Source organism: Musa acuminata, chromosome BXJ1-11 (assembly GCF_036884655.1).
Source record: "Musa acuminata AAA Group cultivar baxijiao chromosome BXJ1-11, Cavendish_Baxijiao_AAA, whole genome shotgun sequence".
NCBI lineage: Eukaryota > Viridiplantae > Streptophyta > Magnoliopsida > Zingiberales > Musaceae > Musa > Musa acuminata.
In genome coordinates this window covers 22420388-22444784 of record NC_088337.1, presented here as the reverse complement: position 1 = coordinate 22444784, position 24397 = coordinate 22420388, and the positions used below count along the sequence as shown (strand labels likewise).

General features: G+C 38.7%; 3 protein-coding genes across 4 annotated transcripts; 1 reads left to right on the top strand and 2 right to left on the bottom strand.

The window, feature by feature from the left end:
* Nucleotides 1-3383: 3383 nt before the first annotated feature.
* On the bottom strand, nucleotides 3384-12050 carry LOC103971453 (probable serine/threonine-protein kinase At1g54610). Its single transcript, XM_009385476.3, has 7 exons — nucleotides 11435-12050; nucleotides 11057-11341; nucleotides 10652-10969; nucleotides 7987-8214; nucleotides 6558-6658; nucleotides 5883-6003; nucleotides 3384-4036 (listed from the first exon to the last, which is right to left on the bottom strand). Exons 1-7 carry the CDS (start codon nucleotides 11819-11821, stop codon nucleotides 3728-3730), a joined length of 1749 nt encoding a protein of 582 aa, XP_009383751.2. The 5' UTR covers nucleotides 11822-12050; the 3' UTR covers nucleotides 3384-3727.
* Nucleotides 12051-13799: 1749 nt separating this feature from the next.
* LOC103971494 (ferritin-like catalase Nec2) lies at nucleotides 13800-15036 on the top strand. The gene is made up of 3 exons (XM_065088678.1): nucleotides 13800-14158; nucleotides 14231-14456; nucleotides 14598-15036. Exons 1-3 carry the CDS (start codon nucleotides 13818-13820, stop codon nucleotides 14976-14978), a joined length of 948 nt encoding a protein of 315 aa, XP_064944750.1. The 5' UTR covers nucleotides 13800-13817; the 3' UTR covers nucleotides 14979-15036.
* Nucleotides 15037-16000: 964 nt separating this feature from the next.
* Nucleotides 16001-21454, bottom strand: LOC103971454 (NPL4-like protein). Of its 2 annotated transcripts, XM_009385478.3 has the most exons (3): nucleotides 20384-21451; nucleotides 16363-16461; nucleotides 16001-16269 (listed from the first exon to the last, which is right to left on the bottom strand). In XM_009385478.3, the coding sequence occupies exons 1-3, from the start codon at nucleotides 21377-21379 to the stop codon at nucleotides 16207-16209; spliced, it is 1158 nt and encodes a 385-aa protein (XP_009383753.2). In that variant the 5' UTR covers nucleotides 21380-21451; the 3' UTR covers nucleotides 16001-16206. The 2 variants fall into 2 exon arrangements, with proteins under 2 accessions (XP_009383753.2, XP_009383752.2); XM_009385477.3 differs by having other exon boundaries at nucleotides 16001-16461; nucleotides 20384-21454.
* Nucleotides 21455-24397: the final 2943 nt, after the last annotated feature.

Below are 24397 nucleotides of genomic sequence, written 5' to 3'. Positions count from 1 at the left end.
ATTCTATCATGTTAAAAAATTCTTTCTCATTTTATCTCCTATCAAAACTACACTTAATTGTTTACAGATACAAACATATCTTTTTCTACCGATTAGCTCCATACATCTACCTCGATATTCTTCATCTCTTCGGTAATGAACTTGCAAATTGTACTAGAAATTACAATATGCAATGATCTAGTTGATTTGATGGACTGGCAACAAATGGTTATCGATACACATTCATGTTAAGCACTCGTTTCATCTCAGTTATGAAAGGTGGATGAATGCTACATATGAATCCCAGAACGAAGTGGAATCAGAAATGACCATCACAAACGTCTTCTGCATCGAAAGAGTTACTTCCGAGAAACATTGGCTAACAATTGGTGTATGAAACAGAAGCATAAGATCTTCTACAACTGTGTGGGACAGACGGGACTCACGCAAAATAGTGGAATCCTCATCCTGTACGTGAAGCGACAGTTGATTCCGATGGTCTTTGGCTGTAGCAGAATCTTTTGGGTTGCAATCCTTCTTTCTTTCTTTGTTTCCCTTATCCATTGGCTGGATGAAAAGCCACCACCGATGTTGCTCGTGTTTTGTGCTGCTACATCTGCATGACCTCATCGAGGAAACATGTTTTAATCTGTGCTGCTGCGACCCGAGCATGAACACTTCATCTCTGTTTTGACTGTAGCATGCTGCCAGGAAAACGGGCATTCTCTTCGTGGATCGGATGCGACACAAGGAAAAATAGGAAGGGAAGTCTCCAAGAAAGAGGAGACACGATCATAGAACATAGACAGAGGCTTGGTATGAGTTTGTGCCAAGAGAAACAACCAAGTCATTGAGCTCGGACTGTCGCATGTTTTAGCTTGTTACAGCTTCATCTATTACAGATGTATATCGATCATTATGAATTCAGGCATGAGATATGATGCTAGCTGAAAGTGATGATAACCTTTGAGTACTGGAGGAGACAGATGCGGCCCTCAGAAGAGAATCCACTTCCACTTCCACTTCCACAGGGAATGTGTTGTGTTTAGATAAGGGTACAGAAGTTGGTATCATAGATAGATAAATCTGGAATTCTCGAGAAAGGAGATTTCTGCACTTTATTCTTCCATCACCCTCCACTCTCCTTTGCCTTTGGAAGATCCTCCAACATGTGTGTCATCGAATTGGAAATCCACCAATCCATGTCAAATGATTTGGACAAGGGAGACCTTTTTTGGATGATCTATCTGATCCCTTTGGAGCTGAGTCACGTTGGATGGGTAAGAGATTGGAGTGTCATCCAAATTGGTCATCCAAACAGTGAATGCACCGTGGGTGCGCAGATCACATCACTGCAGAACGTTGTGTTTTCCGACGATTAGAATGTTAAAGCGGACATGATTACGACTGTCTTTTGTTTTTTCACCACATTGGATCGATGATAGGCTGAAGATCTCTGCAGAATCTTTTCAAGGAGCAGTAAAACAATACCATAAGAATGCCAATGCAGATTAGGAAAAATCATGTTATCGTGACAAGTGAAGAAGATTCATTTGTAGTATGGTAACATTGTCAAGAATCATCGTGCACATTTCTGAGAAGATCCACATCCTCAATCCATGCCGACCTTATGGATCCAGATATATCAGCTCTAAATATTCCAGCATCGAAAGCTCAAAAGCCTGCCTTCAACCGAAACAGAGGACCCCATTTGCCATACCTTGCTCTCGGTGAAGAACAAGACACCCCATTTTTCCCCGGTATGAGTGTGCCAATCCTTTTAGCCTCTTCGTTCATCGAAAGCTCAGCCTTCACTCTGTTCTTCAGCTGCGTCAATGGCTGGTTACCATCGTTGCCTTGTCACTATAATTTGAACCTCATTGATTCGAGAGGTCAGTGTGGGCTAATTATACATATTACCTTTTCTAGTTAGTTCTCTTTAGTATTCCGACTTAAAAAGTTACGTTGACTTTCATATAGTAACGAAAGTGAAACATCTAGATCTATTTATTTTAACGCTATTAAATTTACTAATAAAAATATGGAAACAAAGGATAAAAATATACGACATCGATGGTAATAGACAATAGTATTGTTAGGGCCCACGGATGGCTATTGTGGATGAGGAGAATAACAACGAGAGATAAAGGCCGCTTTGCATCTGCATCGACGTTGATGCAATTACCGAGCGACACTGTTTAACATCTGCATCGATGTTGATGAAGTTATCGAGTGACATCACTCTGTATCTACGTCGGCACTGATGTAATCGCTGAGCGACGTTGCTCTACATTTGTATTGGTATTGATGCAGATGCCGAGCGATCCTTTCATCACTTGGCAAGTATATCGACGTCGATGCAAATATAAAACAACCATCACCTCTCCCCATCTCTCTTCTCATCCACAATACATACCCATAACCCCCCAACGACATCATTGTCTACCACTATCGACGTCATCCATTACCATCAATTAAAATGTTTAAATTATCTTTTTACTTTTTATTTTTGTTGATAAAATCATCGATAAATGGATATGGATATTTCACTTTCATGATTATACGAATACTAATGTAATTTTTTAAAATTTAAAAATTGATAAAAATAACTAATTATATGAAATAATATATAATTAATCCACTATATATTTAATCAAATATGAATTCTATCGTACAAACTTTTGAGATCAAAAGGGACCCACCATAATTTGCAAAGATAGCCGAGAGGTTGATCCACGTCGTCAATGACCTTAGTGTAAAGAAACCTGAGAATGGAAATGCTTGCTGTCTTATGCTACCGATCCATGAACCACAAAGATATGACTTCCGGTGAGGGGCAAATGGTTCTTGAAAAGTCCCGACCACCCTATGGAACAGTTCAGGAGACAACCAAGGCACTAGAAACACCAATCATGTTCTTTTTCATTCAGAGAAACATCCTCAATATCAACAGCAAAACAGTTCACTGCAGTACTATCCTGAACTCAGCATGATAAATTCACCAAAAGCCAGAATTTGAAGACTAACACGCTGCTGTACACTAAAAAGAATCTGTTTGCGATAAAAAAAAGTAATGCAAATAGAAAAAGTTAGAATAGGTACACCAATTAATTTCACATCTTCACTACCTAATAATCATAAACCCATTACTACTACTACAACAACAACAACAAAACAGAAAAGTCCCAACTATTTGGGGTTGGGATCTTTTGCTCAAGGATAAAATATCCGTAGAACTTGTATTATAACATGGTAGTGCCATCCAAATAATGTTTTAAATGTCCTTGAGATAAATCAGGACATAAATCAGGACTTTCTACAACACATTTTTCAAATAACAGTAACCAGAAACCTAAAATGTTCATGGGGCAGAACGGTTGGAATATAACTAAAATACAGAAGGATTCAGAAATTCCAGGATTCCAGACATTTATTTGAGTCGAATAACGTAAACCAGAATCCAGTTCTTAATACGGGAATCAAAAGGCCAAAAGGAGGGAAAAAAAAGGCAATTTACAAGGCACCAATAGACTCTTCTCCGTCTTGCTGACTCAAGGCTAACAATACAAAAAATCAACAGATATAGAAGAAATACAAAGAAAGGGGTTGAAGAAAGCTACTTTTTACCTGGCCATCCAATTAATAGGGTTTCTAACTACACCAGCATATGACAATGCTCAAGTAATAAACAATTTGCCTGTTTCATATGGCATGCATCTCATCTGACTTGACTAATGCCCTTGTTTTGCTATGCTTCCTTAGTAGCACTGGCACCTGCAAGCTGTTTTGAGTTCGTCGGTATCTGAGAATTGCCCGCAGATTTTTTCTTTCTTCTTGGGTTTCCCGCAGCAGCAGAATCAATCAATGGTCCAGACCATGCTGTCATTCCTCCTTTCTGGTAGGGGAACACTGTGCCGAATGAAGCTTCAGGGGGGTCAAATGCAGGATCCATATGATGCAAGGACTCCAGTGGGTAGCCAAGTGCTCCATCCTGGTGTGGTGGGGGGAACTTTTCACTCTTACTCTTTGCATTAGCATGTGTAATCAGACGCCTTCTCTGCTAGTTACAAAAAGAAAAGACATGTTATATAGATATCCCATGGAAGCTGCATGGTAATAGAAGTTACAGCTCTAGTTACATATTAGAAATAAACAGCAGCCTCTTAGGAGTATACTCGGAGTATACTCACTCATAATTTCTTTTTTACGGAAACTCTCCATTGCCAAAATGAGTGAGAATGTGTCCAACCACTACAATTTAAGACTAATTCTAAAGTCAAGGCCTAAATGGGTATGAAGTACAAAACACCAGTGGCAGAGAAAGAAATAATCATTAAAATTTTAAAGAACTGTCAAGACCACAAGTTTGTCTATTTGAAGCAAACAGGAATTTCTATGGGCTTGTGTTGCCTTTTCCTTTGGTTATAGTTCATGAACTCAAAAGGTATTCAGGTTGGTCATATGCTGAAATATGAATGATATTTGACGGGTGAAGGTAAAAGAACTATGCATGCTAGAAGATCATCGCTGCAAAAGTCTTATATGTTCATGCTTAAGTAACAGTCTGAACACAATTGGAATGAATAAAAATATGTACACTATATGATATACAAACTTTGCTAACAGTCTATGTTGTGTGTCAATTATGGCAAACTCTAAGCAAAAACCTTGCACCTTTGTGACATCATATAGCTTGCTCATCAGCTAAACAACAACAACGAGCTGTAACATCCCAACTATTTGGGATTGGGTATATGTATCTTTTACTTCCATTTAACTCTGCTGAGATTCAGTAAGAAAATGTATAGTTAGAAATTATCCAAGTTGGTTACAGGGTACTTTAAAATACCCATCGATAAAGTGCACACAGACTGGTATTTGTTTTTCTTTATTAGTTCTGGTTGATACTCAGCAATATTGGTATACTGGTACCATACCGGTCCAGGACATCACTGAAACTGGTACCAAACCAAGAAGTCAAACCTTGGTTATTTGGCCCACAGCATTAATTCAATACTTATATGTGTAGATGGGAAATCAACTAGATGATTCTTTAGCAAGATAAATATGGCTTTTGGTTTAACTACGAAGCTATTCTATTCAAACAATTTTAGAATAGCTTAATTTTAAGTAATGACTAAAACCAAACAAAATAAGATTAAGGGATCAAATAAAGTGCAGTTTTGAACTTCAGCTCGTTTTTCCTTCTTTTTTTTTTTTTTGATGTTCAATAAGCTGACTTGGAAATGCAAAAGGATTCAACTTCCTTCAGAAACCAAGTATGCTGGATAATAAAGGAAAAAACTAGTTATGCTGATAATTTACCGAGAAGCATCTAATTAGGTCTGAACTAATCTCACCATTTGAAGAAAAAAATATCCGTACATTGTGCTGTGAGCAAAAAGTATTTCTGCAATACAGGCTCCTTAAACCTCTTCTCATATCTCATATACTCTCTTTTGAAATCTTTTATTATATCCTTTATACTATCTTTACATGCTGAGCTTCTAAAATAAATAATTCCATGCAAGTTATTTCCTATTTTCAGCTTAAACTAGTTCCTAAACTAATAAAGGTCGGAACCCACACTATGATGTACCCAGAGGAGCAGAAGTTCCTACAGTTCCTGCCTTGATTGCAGGTCACTAGTTGTCCAACTCCTGGCGGCCAGTTTCATTGTCTAAATTAAGTCCTACAAGTAGTAGGTCCGTTACTATCAGTACAATAGATGGTCATAAATTATGGAAAAAGAATTCCCAGACCACAAGGTATGTAATCCAATGTTTCAAAAAATAACTTTGGTTACCAACAACTAACTTAAATACTCGGCATAGCAGCAGAACAATTTCATTAACATCAATCATAAGAAGATGACATAAAAAGTAGCAGTTTATTTAACATACATCTATGTTTACTTGAAGTTCAGCATTAGCATCTGGGGCTGGAACTGCCCTCATAGCTCGGTCACGTGTGCGTGTCTTCTTCGTTCCATTTATGTTGCCTTTCCCTCCAGCAGTTTTCAGTCTGCATAAGTTGATCTCACTAATTACATATAATATATTTGAAATGAACAATTCAGTATCCAAAATCACTTCACGATTCATTGATATCTTAAATGTCCTTGTGGCCATAACTTTCCCTCTAATAATTGCTAGACAGGACAAGCATTCATTGAAAAACTGATACTTTCATAGAAAACTTGATTAAAGGGTAACAAACTATATTGCTTGCCATTATTTTTCAGACGGAGTATAATAATTACTTATATAGAAGACTCATCTTACTCCACTGACACTATCACTATTATCGAGTATCATTATGGCACTGCTATGTTATATCAACCGCATAAAACACAATTTCAGAATAACAACATAGGACAAACACTACTACAAGGAATATCCAGACATTTATAAGATCAGATTATTTCTGAATCACCAGCAGACCCTATTAATAAAAAAAGCATGTGATAATGAAAATATGAGAACTGATTTTCACCGAGAAATAGGTTTTGAAGCATTATCAAAAGAATTCATTGGATGTAGACCAAGGAAATCAATAGGAAGGTAAATAAAAAAAACCTTCTTGTTTCTTCATCCCGCAGTTTAGCATCCATCTCCTTGCTTGGAGGATATTTTGGCAGGCTAGATGGCTCACATGCATATGGTGGAGTACTAAAGAACTACAAAAGGCAAAGCAGGTCATGAAGTTGATCATATTACAATAAAGAGATACATATACTGAGGAAAAAAATGCACATAAATTGCCAATACATATAAGTGGGGAAAGCAAAGCATGGAGCTAATAACAAATTATTATTAGTAACTTCTTGATAATTCCAATCTAGCATGCCGTTCTCTCACCTGAATCAATGGATGGATCTCAGCAAATGAGAGATTAACTTGGCAGTGGATATAAGTTTTTCCTTCTCTTGTTAGATGAGAAAAAGAGGCAGGGCTCATCAGACCAAATGTTGAATTTATGCTAAGTCAATCTTGTCAATTTAAGATGCCAAGTTACCACTGCATCAAATCAATAGACGTACCTTGCCACATGGCATAAAAAAAAAAAGGAATATTGTGAACTTAATAGTGGTTGACACATCATTTGTGGGAATCTCCTCAGCCATGATTCCACAAAATCCATGCATAGAGAACATTCCCCTACATGGTGGAATTTGAATTGGGCAGCTAGAGGAGGTAGCAACCTTATGGCAGGCAGATAGCTGACCAATGTTTTGCCCAATTGGAATTGTTGGAAATTAAAGAATGGACGAGTGGAAGAAGGGAAGGATTGAGAAAGAGCAAGAAGAGCTAAATGCTCATGATTATAACTGAAGCAGTAGGCTGCATATATTATACGTGTCAATGCATGTGCCAGTATTATACCCAAAACAGAACAATCCTAGAGAGGAGGCTTCAAAATTTGCATCAGATATAGTCTTCTTATTGATCTTCGCAACTATCTAAAAATCAAGTGTCATAATTTTTTTTTTTATAAAAGGGTAAGCGGCGAAGGCAGGATTCGAGTCTAAGACTAGGACCTTGTGAGAACTATAAAAGTATTTCATTGACATAAAGCAGTGCCCAGAGTTACCAGTTACCACTACTGTGTAACAACAAGAAAACATATAGAACTAGAGCTTTTCAGTTAAGCAAATATCATGCTTGATTAATTTCTACATGAACATGAATTTGTTATTGTTCAAGTAACCAAAAACATAACCAGAAAATATACTATCAAGAATGAGCAGGATAAAATAAAAAATATATTAATAAGAAGTTCCTTCAAAAATAACAACAACAACCCGTAATGCCTCATCCATTTGGTGCCATCTACTTCCAAAACATTCATAGAAACCAAAACGGTGAAAAGGCCATGACATTAACAAAACAGCCTTATTATCAAGCGTGCAATGAGCTTCATAGCAGGAAAGAAAAAGATCAGGCCATCACAAGTACTAACAAAATTGTTGTCCAGAGTACAGATATCATACAATATGGAACTCACTTCACTATTTAATGCAGCTGTGGCAGTTAAACGTTCAGCTGGATCGATTGCCAGAAGAGTTTCGATTAATGGCAATGATGATGGTGGAAAATCCTTGAATGTCTCCTTTATACAACGTTTGTATGATTGTTGAGGTTTAAAAATTGTGGCATGTGGCAACCTTGACTTCTTCCAGTAGTCCTCTGAAGGGGAACCACAAAGCTTGAAAATCTTATGCAGCTGCTCAACCTGATAAATGAAGCCATTCATCACACAGCAGTCATGATATGTAGAAACCTTATAGAAACAACAAAAACATTGTGCTATTATGTGTTATCAGCATGGTCATGGTAGTATATGTATAAAAAATTAAACTTGTAACAATGTCCAGGCAATACCTTTGATAAGTCAATATTTGGTCGGTCCACGAGGAATTGTCCGCTTTGGGCAATGAGCACACCCGCACGGTTGTCCTTTCGGAACTCGTGAGCTCCAAAAGGTACCTCTAAGGATAAAGGTGACCCGGTGGATTTATAAGCTCTTGGTTCCCCTACTCCTTAATCAATGTCCTTATCAACCTCAATTAGCAACTTTACATTACATTGTGGCATCTCTCCTATACATTGACACCTTGAGTTGAAATTATGGACGAAATTAGGTCAATACCCTCAAATGTTCTTGATTGTTAAGGGATTTAGTGGACTAATCCTTTGCAAATCAACTGACCAATTTTACAGTGGCACTAACAATTTCTCTGCTTGCAGGAGGAAAGCCACATATAGTGACCATCCTCACACTTAGCATTGACAAGAGCTTTGGATACATTTTGATGGTGTAAACTTGTATTACCTTGATCTCCTAGAGAATGTGACTTAGGTTCTGCCAGCATATTATATACCAAACTATAGCCCCTCAAAGGTGATTGATATAGTCAGACTACAGCTAAAATTACCTAGAAGTAGGAGAAAGCAAGAGCACAATCCAATAAAGGATCAAGAAAATGTACAAACATCCAGAGTCAATCTCAGAATTGTTTGCACATTTTTCTAACAGGCCCCATTGTCCGTCAGGTTTTCACAGAGAAGGGTATACCTAGAAATGTTTATTGAATGCTTTTAGAAACAAGTCCACTAGAGATGCAAGCCTATCTAGTCCTTCTGAGATTGAATTTTCATCCCAGACAGAATAATTTGTACAATGCTACCTTTTAAGACCAGAAAATGCTGCATTGCTGATAGAAGAATTCAATCTAAAATAGTTCATTTCATAAGATTATCATGTATAATTGGATCTCTCCACCCTCAACTATAATGTAAGAAGAAAAAGGATGCAATCAGAAAATATATATCGAAACCCACATTAATGTATCTCGACTTACAATGAAGAACATTGTAATTTGTTTTATCTTATAATCTTTTTCTTTTGATCAACTTTTATGAATCATATCTCATGTCCCAATTTACACATCAAGTCCAACATATTTTATGGCCAACCATGCTTCAAAATGTTCTCTATATTTTTTGGTTTGATCTTGGTCACTCTTAGCCAAATATTTAGACTATCTTCACTTCCAAATTACCCCTCACTACTTCCCAGAAGTTGCTTGCTTCTGGTTAGTCATCATAACAGATGGGTTATCTTCAGATGATTTTGCAACTTCTTGCATGAGAACAATACTTTGAAAATTGGGTATCGCCAACCAATACTTGATCGAGCTATGGTGAACCAGGTATATCATGTCAACATGTTTTTCTTCACACAAAGGGAATCTTTTGGAAGGATCAGTCGACAGGAACTACAATTCTGTGTTCATGGAACTGAGCTATAATATCATACTTCCACTGATTCCTTGTCTTGCCTTATACTATTAACAAATCCTAGAAGCACATATGTACCCATCTGCCTGTGCATTTTATGTTATCTCGATCAGACCATAGAAAGGAAACTTAAACAGATCCCTGATTCATCACTTCAATTTGACTTGCTCAAACTTCAATAAAATGTTTATCATCTCTTTTTTTAATTGTAACCTAAATTTGGCCACAACTAGCCAATTCCATATGATCCTCAATCTTTTGGCTTGGCTTCTCAACTGTGCTCTTCGCATCCTCTCTTTTTGGTAAAGACAATTCTAGACTTGCATTCTTGTCAGGATTTTACCTTCAAAACTGTGTTAAGCACTTCAACAAAGCCTATATCCTTTGTTATGGCAAACATTCTAAATTTGCCATCACAAATCATGTTTCTGATCACCATGTTTTCTTCTAGCAAATATCTATTGCTGATTATCACACCTTGGTTTAACAAATCTATTACAACAATGATTTCAGTAGATGTAACACAAGAATATATGACTCTCATCAGAATATTGATTACATCAATTTTCTCTACAAATTGTTCATCATCTACCATCATCAAGCCTACCATCACTCTCACACAGGTACCTTTAGCTCAATAGAGCCAAAACGTAACCTGTATATGTGGATAAATACACCTTAAATTCCTAATCAGTATATAACATGTTCTTTATATTATCATCTTTCTGTATCGGCAATGATATACCGAAAGATAGTTAAATACCAAATAAAGGGAAAACAATAAACTTTTTATGGCTTCTTCCTCAGAAGTTATTGTCATGTACCATGTGGAAATTTGGACGTTGCATAGCATGAAATCAACCAATTACCTCAGTCCTCCCAGGCATAATAGGTTTTTCGGCTAACAACTCTGCTAAAATGCAGCCTGCACTCCAAAGATCTATACCCACACCATAGTCAGTGGCTCCCAAGAGAAGCTCTGGTGCCCGGTACCACAGAGTGACCACCCGGCTAGTCATTGGATGCTTATGGTTAGGATCAAAGAACGTAGCTAGGCCAAAGTCTGCGATCTTAAGTAACCCTTCATTATCAATCAGGAGATTGGAACCCTTAATGTCTCGGTGCAGCACACCATTATTGTGACAGTGCTCCAATCCTGACAATAATTGGTGCATATAACACTTCACCTGCCCAAGCACAAATTCAGAAACCCGGCATGAGAAAGATGATACATCTAAGAGGTGAATAGAGTGGATATATCTTGAAAAACCAACCTGAGGCTCGGTAAACTTAATCGTGGGACTCGCAGCTAGACCAGCAAGGTCGTGCTCCATATACTCGAACACCAAGTACAAACTGCAAGTCATCCTGGAAGTCACTAGACCTTCCAGTTTCACCACATTAGGGTGATCCAACCTTCGTAAAATAAGGATCTCCCTTGCCATAAATTTCACACTCTCTGGCTCCATATTATCGAACCTGACCTTCTTCAGAGCCACGATTTTACCCGTCAACATGTCCCTAGCCTTGTAAACGTTACTGTAGGTCCCTTGCCCAATCTATATCACAACAAAAAGTGCTGGTTTTAGTAGCAAAACCTCACTGAAACAGGCAAACAGGTAGAGACCGCCGAAGTAAAGGTGGAAGCTAGCCTTGTCGATCTTCTCGAAGGTGTCGGCGCGTCGGGGCGTCCAGCCCTTGATGGCCTCCCCAGCGACATTGGATAGCCAGGAGGGCCACCCGGCGGCCACCAGCTCGCCGTGGACGTGATCGGGAGGGTTGCTCAGCCTCGGTTCGGGCCTCTGCCGCCGACGCCGCGCCGGACGTTTCCCTGCCGGCCGTTCCGCATCTTCCTGCCGGGTGGCGACGTCGGTGACGGTCGCAGAGGCATCGACGACGGTCTCGTTCCTGGGCAGCGTGGCCTGGGACTTGCGGCCGGAAGCGACGGGGGCGACAGTGCGATCCTTCTCCCGCCGGCGGCTGCCGAGGGAGGAGGGCGTGGGGAGGGGGGAGGCCTCTTTAGCGAGGATGCAACCCATAGCTTAGCTCATCACCGCCGCCGCAGCCGCCGCCCGGAGGTAGAGGAAAAGGAGAACCCGAGGAGGGATAACCGGCGGCTCGATCGGAGCTCCGGCGACGGGAGCGCCCTGGTTTTAGGGTTGGGGCTCGTCGTTTCCCGGGTTCTAATTCGATGTTTTGTTGTGTGCGGAGAAAAAGATGCCGGCTTGGGAAGCGAGGAGAAGGTTGAAAAGATACATTAGAAAAACAAGGGCAATCATAAATAGGAAGAAGACGAGCAGGGGATACAAAGCGGTATGCTGATTCGCGCAAACAAAGGCAAATAGATCCAAGGTAATATCCAGTTTGGTTTTTGTTTATACTTTACACCAACCGGTAAGTTGCTTTGCGGAAGACAAGAGCAAAGACGACGGTATGAAGTTCCAGTAATGTATTCAGAATTACTTCACTGTTAAATAGGAGAGAGACGGTAACGGAAAGAGTGGCAGCGCAAAGCGGCGGCGGAGGAGGTCAAACGGAAGACTTGGGAGTGTGTGGATTCGGATCCTACATGGAGTAGATGGACCGGGTGATGTAACCCGATCCGACCCGCAATACGAGTGGGTTCAGTCAGACCACGTAAGACTGACTACCGACATCGTCTCACACTCTGTTGAGGTGACACTGTACTGAAATGAGGTCATGCGAGACTACATCTTCCACGTGATCTCCGTTTGAACTTGTCTTCATCTGCTAGTTTACTCTCCGAAGACCATTCGTCACTGCAGAATGGAGCAGCGGTAGCAGAGCAGCAGACGGTTTGGGTTGCTCCGCCCAGTCAAAGTCCAAGCCAACAGCATACTCCCCATCAAGACAGAAAGCTCTCAAAAGCTTCCATGGATCAGGCAAATGCTGGAATCTGGCAGTCACCTTTCTCCGTCCCCTTCCCACCAGCTGCCTGTGGCATCGCTGTCCTGCGGCTCAGTAGGCTTCGTTGGGATGCTCTCGTGTGGACCGTGACAACCGACTGAATTGTGATATTCCATTCAAGGACCTCTGCAGTTCTTCAATAGATCATAGAGGAGTGTTGAAGTTCTTTTTGTTTTTTTTCTGAAGCAATGGCCTACCAGGATGAGAAAGCAGTTCATTTGATTCGATTATCATGACTACACCTTTATCAATTGACTGATTAAATAAGCTTTTTCATTCATTTTTATCTCGTTTTAAATGTGCACTGATAGTGTACTAATTTCACTTTTTTTTCTTCTATTTATGCTTTCTAGAGATAGATGGTAAGGAATTTTTATGATGGTGATGCAATCGGAGCATTTAGAGGCAAAGATGTTCTTTGTTTCCTTATAAGAAAAGCAAACATCGTAAGATATCAGCGGACATGACATTGATATAAAAGCTAATCAGAATGAAGATCCGAGTCTCCATGTATCGCTCTTAGAATTCAATCCATCATCCATAAACCACCATTGTTTATTCTATCCTAAATCATTTTTCTGCCATCGTCGAGGTGTGCTTTAAAATGGAAAAGTTTTGTAGGTAATGATAAATAATGGACAGGAGGCGACACAATATCCCATTCCTGTTCCTGACGCATGCATAAGGTGAAGACGAGTGATTCATTCCTAGAGAGAGAAGAAGACCACCGACCACCACTTCCTTATTATGTGATGATGGAGAAAGAACCAATCTTATTATCTAAGTATTCATTCCTTATGTTGTCTAAAATTATACCGAAGATATGAGTGTTATCCAGAATGATGTATGAACGAGATAATTTGGGGTTATAAGCAGTAACTTGCCACATCTCCTCCTCCTATGAAGATCGTAATATGTCCAAACAATTTCTTTCCTAAGCAAACATCTATATATTCCCTTCACACTGTGTGTCGTAATAGGGAATGACCATTGCGTCCGATCAATCGACGTAACGCCAATCCTCCATTAGCGCTCTATAAATGGAGGAGCAAACAACCCACGGTCCCTCAGCAGCAGCCAGCACACAGCACTACCGTGACACCCGCCATGTCAGCATCCGCGTCTGTGCTCTCTCTCTCCTTTCTATTCCTCATCTCTTTTGGGCTGGTCGGCCTCTCACATGCCGCTTCCAAATGCTCCGTGCCGACGCCGCTGATCAACATCCCCATCTTCCCTACCGACATCGACCTGCTGCAGTTCGCGCTTAACCTGGAACACATGGAGGCCGACTGGTTCTTGTACGGCGCGCTCGGCTACGGCCTCGACGCCGTCGCCCCTGAGCTCGTCATGGGCGGACCTCCGCCCATCGGCGCCACCAAGGCTAATCTCGATAACGTTACCAGCGCCATCATGGCTGAGTTTGGATATCAGGAAGTCGGTCATCTCAGGTCGGTAACGCATGATACATATATGTCGTACTTGCTGTGTTTCATTACGATGATTCTGTTCTCGCTTCTCAGGGCCATCAAATCGTTGGTGGGTGGCTTCCCCAGGCCAGTGATCGATCTCAGCGGCAAGCACTTCGCCAAGATATTTGATGACGCTTTTGGATTCCATCTAGACCCTCCCTTCGACCCCTACTTCAACAGCGTCAACTACCTGTTGGCCTCGTACGTAATCCCCTACGTTGGGCTCGTTGGCTACGTGGGCGCCAACCCCAACATCAACGGTTATCTCTCCAAGAGAGTAAAATCCCCCTTCAACTAATCTCTCTCTCCTTCTCCCTATATATATATATATATATATATATCTCCGTCTCTTCTATGTGTAGCTACACAGCGGATGCAGAACACTAACCGTATCCGATGTACTGTATACTTGGTGCAGCTTCTTGCGGGACTGTTGGCAGTTGAATCTGGGCAAGATGCAGTTATAAGAACCCTACTGTACGAGCGAGCGAATGAGGTCGTCCAACCTTACAAGAACCTGACAGTGGCAGAGTTCACCACGAAGGTGTCAGAGCTAAGGAACAAGCTGGCTTCTTGTGGTGTCAAAGACGAAGGCCTTCTCGTCCCCGTCGGCTGGGGAGCCGAGAACAAGACCAACAGCAACGTACTCTCGGCCAACGTCAACTCGGTCGCTTACAAGAGGACGCCGGCGGAGATCCTTCGGATCGTTTATGGCACCGGCGATGAAGGAACGCCCGGAGGCTTCTTGCCGAATGGTGGCGATGGTGCCATTGCCAAAGGGCTTCTTAAATTTGCATAGAATCTATGTATGTAACATTGGGGATGCCATTTTTAATTGAGAATAAAAATTGAGGCTTAGGACGACCGAGAATCTATTTTGCCAGTGCTTTTTTTTTTTTATGTTCATTTGTATAACATTTGGCGAAATAAAAAAAAGAACCGCTTTAAGTGACATCACATCATATTATTATAGTATACATATATTGTGGGAAAAATTGAAGGTTGGTGGAGGTATTGATTCAAAGCCTCTCATGTTTACAGCGAGTATTTTTTGTAAGAAAAAAAATGGAACTATCATCACCATAGTGCTTTGACCATCATCCTAAATGTTATCAATCATTGTTAAATGTAATTAAATATTTTAGTGACAGATTTTAGCAAACCAAATATTAATACATCATCTTGTCACCAGACAGACAGACATACGTAGTAGAGTGATCGATGTTAGTGACACTGTCGTTGATCATAAATATTGTCACGCTTTCTTACTTGATGTTGTCACTTTGCCAAATTAAACACTTATGGTGACGAAATTTAAAGAAATTAAACACTTATGGTTACTAAACAATGTAATTTAGCGACCAACATAATAATATTTTCAACATAGAGAGAGTACGGTTAAACCACGGGAGCATATTCCATGATCCAAATGGTTCTTTATACAAATTTTCAACATAATATTTTTATTCTAGACATATTTTGTCCGTAGCTGCTAAGAAGCACATTCCATGATCCAAATGGTTCTATAGAGAGCTTTCAGGGTTACCAGTGGGAATCGGATTCTCTCTATAGAAAAACTCTAAAACAATGGCCCCACCAAGCATATGAAAAATATATTTAAGTGGAGTGATAAGACGCAGACAAATAATTCAACACTTATGATAAGTGTGATTTGTTGGCATAAATTTTAGGTACAATAATGATTGAATCACTCATATAAGAACCACCTAACATCTTAGAAGCACACATGATCAAGACTCCCAACGGTAAAGAACTACGGTTGGGAATCAATGAGAGAGGAAGACATGATGAAGTTAAATATCAGACAAAGCAATCAATCATCTTTATGTTGTTAATTATAAAGATCAACATAATAGAAAGATTTTAAGTTCACCAACTCAAAGTAAATTGACCCTAAAAAAAAATTGTATCGCAAGTAGTAAATCTACATGAAAGTGTCCATAAGAAAGAGACTACACAGGAAAAATTAACAAGGTTTGTATGACTCGTACATGCAGCATATAATTTCAAGACGCAGCAGCCATGGATTCTATCAGAAGCTGATAACCTTCTGGCACCGATGATTGCTTCTGCACACATTCAGCGAGCGTTGGTACATCAGCATTTACGTCCAAGAACCTCGCGAGTAAGAGAAGCAGATGAAAATCGGAGATGCGCCTTACAAACGGGAGGTGCTTTGTCCGATCCAAGTGGTTCTTTAGGGCCTTGAGGGTCACTCGAGTAATCCGGTTCTCTATAGGAAAACTCGAAGATAATGGCCCCTGCAGAAAATCAAAGCATATAAAAATTATATCAACGTACAGTGATAAAATGTGGAATTGTCAATGGCATATATGATGGTTGTTGGATCTAATGAAATGCACCTTAACACTGCTAGGCTTCTGATGCAAGTGAGCACTCCACATCTTAGTTGAATCAATCAAGTTTTAAACAACAGGCTAATCAGCATATAAAGCAAATGTCAAAGAAACAATATGACGTTTGCTTCATCAAAAATCTACAACCAGTGCTAGACACCTCTCTTCCTATTATCTTCCTCCAAAAACTGAAGCATGGCCATTCTTTGAACCTCAGCAACTTTAAGGACACTTCTAAATTATGCAAAAAAAATTGCAAACAGATCTACTTTGATGCATACATGAAACGCAGTTGTGAATATCAAAATAGAACAAAAACAACAAATGATTCACATCTGGCATGACCATATGCAGTACCATTTTGCTTCAATGATCTAACAGTTCATTCGTAATTACAAGAATATTTCTGCAAATAGCTAAGCTTGTCACTGACCCTACTTTTGGTCTCTTCATAGGTCTAAAGAAAATTGAAGGTTCGAACATTGGTTGCATGAGCTTAAATTGTAACAGGAAGTTAAATATCTGTGTCGTTCCAATTACAGTTTGACAAACATACTTGATGAGTCTAGACAAACTATAAAAGATTGACCAGAATTTGATTGTCAGTCATAAAACATTTAAGTTAATGTTTGTAGCTTATCCATGTTGATTGACAAAGTCTTGAATAACTATATTTGATTGAACTAAATACTAAAACAACTTCAGGATCAATTTAATGGCAACTAATAATTTGAGTTACTTAGACTATAAACACATCTTCCTAGAGAGACGAGAGTGATTTTGAAGAATTTGATCAGGAAGAATGTAAACGAGATGTGCTTCAAATGAAATACTCATAAGCAAGCCAGTTGCACTATCTTTATTCTTCATAATCTGGAAAAGACAAACTACAATCCTTCTAATAATGGCTCATCCATTCAAGTCCATGTTTCTTTTGTCATGTGAAATTCATTGCTTTTCACATGAATTTTTCCAACATCAGATTGCTACATGCAATGATTGATTTGAATGTCATCTGACATTTTGAATCTTTTCTGAACCTTTTTAGATTTTATAGTGTTGCTAAATAAAGACATGATAGATATTAACCAGCTAGCATCCCTACTCCTCTATTCGGAAACCTGGAACAATTTTATAGCCATACAAATTAAAAGAGAAAAAGATAATGGTGATAGAATTGAAAGATCTGCTATTCTAGAGTATCATCCGGGCATGAAGTTCTAGAGAAAAGATGTTAGTCTAAACAATTTAGGAGCATTTCCAGGCAGCTATTTTAGGCCCTTTTTGTTTCTTTTTAAAATATTTAACTTAGAGTCTGAGTCTAGCTTAACTAGTATTTTTACGAGGAGGAAGATCTGCAGAAAACCAATAAATGTTACTTTTATTAGCAAATCCGACTTCAGCTGTGCCTGCAGGCCCCTTTCCTCCTAGTATCTTTTGTACTTCTCACTGCCTTTCTTAATTATTACTTTCATCTACCTCTCGTTTTATAAACATATGAAAGTCAGGTTACATTTTCATCTCAGATCTACCTATATCTTAACTTGCAAATCTCTATATAACCAGATCTGGAGAAGTTCCGGGTAAGGCATTTCCCATCAAAGTCTAGACGCCATATTGAGTCTGTACTACACCCAGGTAGAACCAAATTAGTATACTGAACATTCTCTTCTTTGCCTGAATCTGGCTGTTTGCTTCTTCAAGCACCATCATCCGTGCCTTAACCTGAAAAGTGATCATCTTAACATCTGACTCTCAATAAATGTTTTACTTAATATACTAATCAGTTTATCTAAGTACAAGAAGAACTTCGATCTATTTATAAAATGTTGCATTTTCTTTTTCATTTGAGGCTCATCTTACATTAATACCAAAGCATGAATAGGTTTTACACATGAAACGAATTCACCATTAGCATGAATACAATATGCAAAGTTTCCAATAGGAACTTGTAGAGTTTGCATAATGTGCCTACTTTTACGCAATGACTCATGACCTGATCAGTCCTCATCGCATAACACATATACTGACTATGAATCTCCTCTAGAGATTTCAGGATAATAAAAAAGTTTCCATAACAAATATTAGCTTGTTCCAATGTTGGTCATACCACCCGATACGATACAAAACAGACAGAACATATCGGTCTATCCGACGACTGGTACACATACCAACCCATTTTGGGCAGTATGTAACAGGCGAGAGGTGTACCATGATGCAGTCAAAACTAGTTATCGACCTACATCAAGTCAAATTCCGATCGTATCGATTCAATTGGGTCAAATCATGCAGGTCCAATAGTCAATTTGATCGTCCGACCTCTAGTTTAGGTTGTTTGCCCTCTTTTTAAAACCTCTCTCTCATCTCCTTCACTCCCCCTAGCTCACACTCTTTCTCCCTCTCTTTCCTACTTACTCTTTCTCACTCTCTTTCTCAATTGAGCACCATAATCGGTTCCGACTACTTCAGGCATGGACATAAGAGCAAGAGCAACATTTTACGCATGCCACCCAATATTTAGATCATGGGGGTTGAGGATCCAAGCATTGTTTATAGTCGCAAGAATAAAGGAAAGGGGAAGGCAATTGATAAGTTAAAGCACATGCAATATGACCTTATGATATAGACATGGATATGAGCTCGTTGTATTCACAACCTTCATATGGTGGATCCTACAAACAAAAGATGTACAACAATAATCAATCATTTTTTTTCAAAACTGATCGTTCTTACGATATAGAGCAGCAAGTCAGTGATGACAACAAAAGTTCTAGTGTACTCCAACCTCCCCACCCCTACATGCCACAATCATACTTATCTCAAGAGGTTCCTTGAACACATGTCATTAATGACAAGCAGGCAACAAGTGTTACCATGCTGATGCATCAATGGGAACAGTTTTAAGATTGGGTCCAACATACGTATCACATTGATATACAAATTTACATGATCGAGCACCTCAACCACCGAAGATGGAGTCTCGTCGTTCATTTTAGTGGTAGAAGCATATATATACAAGTTGCTTTCGTTTATTACTTAATTTGTTGAAATTATAAAGCTTTTGACATATAATCTAACATCTCAATTCATATGATGATTCAAGATCAAGGAAGAAATGGAGGATCGTGAGACAAAGTTGCTCCTCAACGATCCAAAAAAGATAAATTCGCTATCTCATCCTAAAAACCTACAATTACTAACCATTTATCACTCATTTGCGCTTTATTCTTATCGAAATTGAATTGAAATCCTATAAAATAAGCATAAAAAAGGATTAAAAGGGTTTTTTACTTTTCAATAATTTTTCAATCATTTTTTGGCTAAATTTTCAAAAACCGATGCTAACGTATTAACATTTGGTACACTCATATCGATCGATACACACTTGTCCAGGCCAAGACCGACACCATCGGTCGGCACGAGATGATGAATATTGGTTTGTTCATCCCAAAGACTTTCAATTAAGTCCAGAGTCCATAACCAACCTAATCAGGATTCTGATTCCTAATAGCTAGAACGAAGGATTCTACGACCTTCCCTTTCCGTATAGACCAAGTGGATACTTCCATTTCGGTTTTAAGAACCAAAAGAGATGGATCTCCTTTCCATATGGATAAAGCGGATGCCTTTCCATATAGATCAAGCGGATGCTTCCAATCAGATCTGATATTAGTGTCATAGAAAGAACTGATTCAACCAAGATATGATCTGATGAACATAGTAAAAGACTAAAGGAGATCTGGATCTAATAAGATTTATCATTTCGAGCGTCAGAAGCATGAAGAAATCCAATAAGCAGAGAGAGATTATGTATAATCCAACTGACCTGGTGATCGGAGATCTTGACTGGCACCAAGAAGAAATCGTTGTCAACCTCCCTCGTATCCTTGCCCCCGACAACCACATCCTTCTTCATCCTCGACACCCTGGGGTCGTCATCCTCTCCGAACTCCGTCACGAACCATCCCTCCTTGAAGAGGCGAACGCAGATGTCGCTCATCTGGAAGGCCTCGAAGTGCACGTCTGCGGCGCCGTCCTCCGCAACATCGAGCTTGACCACGGCGGTCACCCACTCGGGGATGCCGCCCTCGGCCTGCATTTCGGCGGCTTGCAGGACCTCGCGGCCGGACATGGTGTACTCGGCGGTGCCGGCCTTGCGGCCGACGGCCTGGGTGAAGATAAATCCCACCCGACGCATGCCGAGGCCGGCAGCGATGGCCTCAACGAGGGCCTCCTCGTCAGGATCGCGGAAGAGGGCCGCCGCGTCCTCAGAGCCCTGCTGGGGAGGCTCGTAGACAAAGTCGATGGCGACGGAGTGGGAGGCCTGGTCGACATGGCCGTAGAGGAAACCGGCGCGCTTGACGGCGAAGGCGAGGGTGTCGGCAACGTAGAGCTGGAATGCGTGGGCTGCGTCGCGGTCGAAGGAGGCGGCGTCGCAGTGGGGGGACTCCTGGCGGGCGACGCGGACTTGACGGGCGATGAGGTCGTCGATGGTCATCTTGTGGCGGCCGAAGGATCCAGCGGGTGTGAAGGGCGGAGGCGCGGGGGCGGCGGCGGCACGGCGGAGGTCGGCAGGGTAGGACAGGTAGACTATGGAGCCGTGGCCGATGGGGAGGGAGGAGAGGGGGGTAGCGGGGTCGAGGGCTGGGCTCTGAGCCTTGGAGGGGAGGAGAAGGTTGTGATCGAGGGAGAGGGTTTGGACGGTGGCGGGAACGCCCAGATGCGACTCGATGAGGGAGCAAAGAGTGGCGACGGTGGCGGTGGAAGGGTCCGGCACGGTGACGCGCTCCATGCCGTCTCGGCTGCGGATCCGGAGGATCATCTTCTTCCTACAATCCGACGATTAATTCACGAGTGATCGAGTTGGAAAAAAGGTGGAAGGAAGAATAAATATTGTTGTTGGTGATAGTTGGAAGATAATTAAAAATCTTCATTTTAGGGTTTTTTTTTTCCCCCCTCCTTTTACTTTCTTTATCAATTAAATTACCTCTTCATTCCTCAAAGACAAGTCAACTATCTATTCGTCCTCTTTTTTTTTTAATGGACTAATCCACCCAATTAGATCGATTCTCATGTTTTCCTTTTTCTTCCTTCCTATGGACTAATTTTTCTCTCTTTTTTTTTATGGACCAATCCATCGAATTAGATCGATTTTTCGTAATAATTTTTTATATTTATATTTTTTTATAAAAAATACTGTAACTCAATACATCCAACGAAGTTTGTTTTAAAGTTGAATCCTGTGCTTGAAATTTTTACAAACATATAATTCATAGCTATCGTAAAAAGAATATTAAAAATCGATATAAAATTCTCTAATTACAGTATTTTTCTAGTATTATTAAAAATATTTTTTAAAAAGTTGAATCTTATTATGCCTAGCATTTTCACAAAAATATAATTCATTGCTGTGGTAGAAGAACATTAAAAAATGGTATAAAATTCTTCGATTATAATATTTTTAATATGATTTAGTGTTCTTCTAGTATTGTCGGAAAAAAAATATATATTTTATCGGAGTTGAGTTAAACTGTGTTCAGTTGGATCCTCATTTGTTTTGCTGCCCAACTCAAATATGGAGGTAAATGCCAATTTGATGATAATATTTCTCTAGTGTTGAAAACTAGAAAGATTAGGTAAAATATGAACATATAAGAAATGTTTCTAAATACTAAGATGGGGAAATATATGTTGACATCACTTTTATCCATGAACACCTTCCAATTCAATAGTGTCTACAAGCATGTGAGGCTGAGATGCTTCCCCTCATCAGCCCATATTCTACAAGTAGTCAAACTGTTCATATGCTCATAAGATAACCTTCTTTTTTTTTTTTTTTTGGTCATAGTTGCCAACTATGACATTTGTTATAGAAGCAACCAATGTCAATATGATAACATACATAAAGGAGGGTCAACATAAGAAATAAGGATATATGACTCATATTTCATATAATGGGTCATAAATATAGAACAAAAACCAATATGCACACTCACAATAAATTCTTCAAATTGAGAATAATCACTTTCTTTATGGAAAATTATTATATATATGGTGACCATAATACATTTGTATATTTAATATCGATATGCCTTATCGTTTCTTTTATATATATATATATATATATATATATATATATATATATATATATATATAGTTGTATTATCTCGTATTCCGCTTATCCATCTCTTACCAGGATAATTAGTTTTTGGGATAAAATCTATTTATTTTTCTTCTTTTTTTATATATTGTAGATCCACCTTATTCATTTTTTTCTTTTTACCATGTTATCTTTCTCTTCCTAGATTGATATGAACTTCGATACAATTAGTATGATAAAATTCACTAGCAACTTTATCAATAACCTTAGAGAATATAAGAAATACTACTTGCCAAACAAATGGACTTATTTATTTGATCTTTTTATCTTTCACAATGTTGAAAAGAATTGATCTTTTTATCTTTCACAATGTTTAAAAGAAGCATCTTTCTCAATTAGTGTTTTTACATGAACTACTGAACTACTTATGTATCTTTAATTAAATATTAGATGTCGATAATGAAATCAATCGATAAATTTAAGGAACTAATGTTATTATAAACTAAGTGATATGAGTGTACCTCGATTAAGAGCCAATCGAAGCGTATGTCAAAAAAAATATGTGCTAAAGGCTTGAACATTATAATGAATGATCAAATATCACGATTGGATATTATATCAAATAACGAAGAAAGATAAATTGATATGCTAAAAAAGTGATTGTTATTTGAAAGTCTTGCTTGAAGTTGAGGATTATATTTGAATAATATCAAGTTAGAGAGCTGAATTTGATCAAAGTGGGATGGTTCATTAGCTGTTTTGCGCTCTTATTGGCAACGCATTGGTTGGTGGTACTGCTCAGGATAGTGGACAGTGCTAATCGTGTTGTTTCAACACATTAATAACAGTTTGGTTGGAAAGGCGATAATACCATCAATATTCTTGATTTCGAGTTTTTTTTTATATTTGTTTCAAATTTTTGGGACATTTAAGACTATAAATACCTTATTCAGCTATGATCGAGATGCATCTATCATCATTGAGTTTTCAAAATATTAAATTCTCTCTTAAAGCTTTGCTTGAGTTTTCTTTATTTTCTTGAATTTTTAGTTGAGTTGCTTAGTATAAGATTTTTGTAAAATCTTGAGTATTTAAATATAGACTTAAATGGAAAAAAATGTAATGCTAATTTGATTATTAACAAAATGATGTTTATATCAATAAACTTAGTCTAACAGTATTGAATATGATTTTTTGTTAAGTAAATTGTACTAGTATAATTATGCTGGGGATAATTATTTAAGCAAAGTTTATAGTCCTTTAAAGTGTGATTCATTCGAATATGTTACGTCTACCATAACATATTTTATTTTAGTTGTAGATAGTGTGATAGAATTTTACTTCTTGGATAATAAAAAAACAAGTGTATGATGTAGATTTTATCATGTTTTAAATGTACTTATTTTATTTATTTTATATTCTACAATAACAATATAAGCGATCAAATCAAAATTATCAAATTTTAGATACTATAATTTTAGAGATACTGTTTCTTTTAAGTATTTAAAAATTAATTTTATGTCTTTAAAATGAGACTGTTTAGTGATTTAATTAGAATCCAATACAAAGACCTACATTGGACATATTATCTAGTATGGTAACAGTGAGATACAAATTTTTTTTTATCATATCTTTAGTCAAAGAGTTTATCATTATCCATCTCAAATTTTGTGAAGGTACTCATTATTATATTAATAGCTTTAGAGTTTTTTTATATTAAATCTTTTATTTAGATCCTGA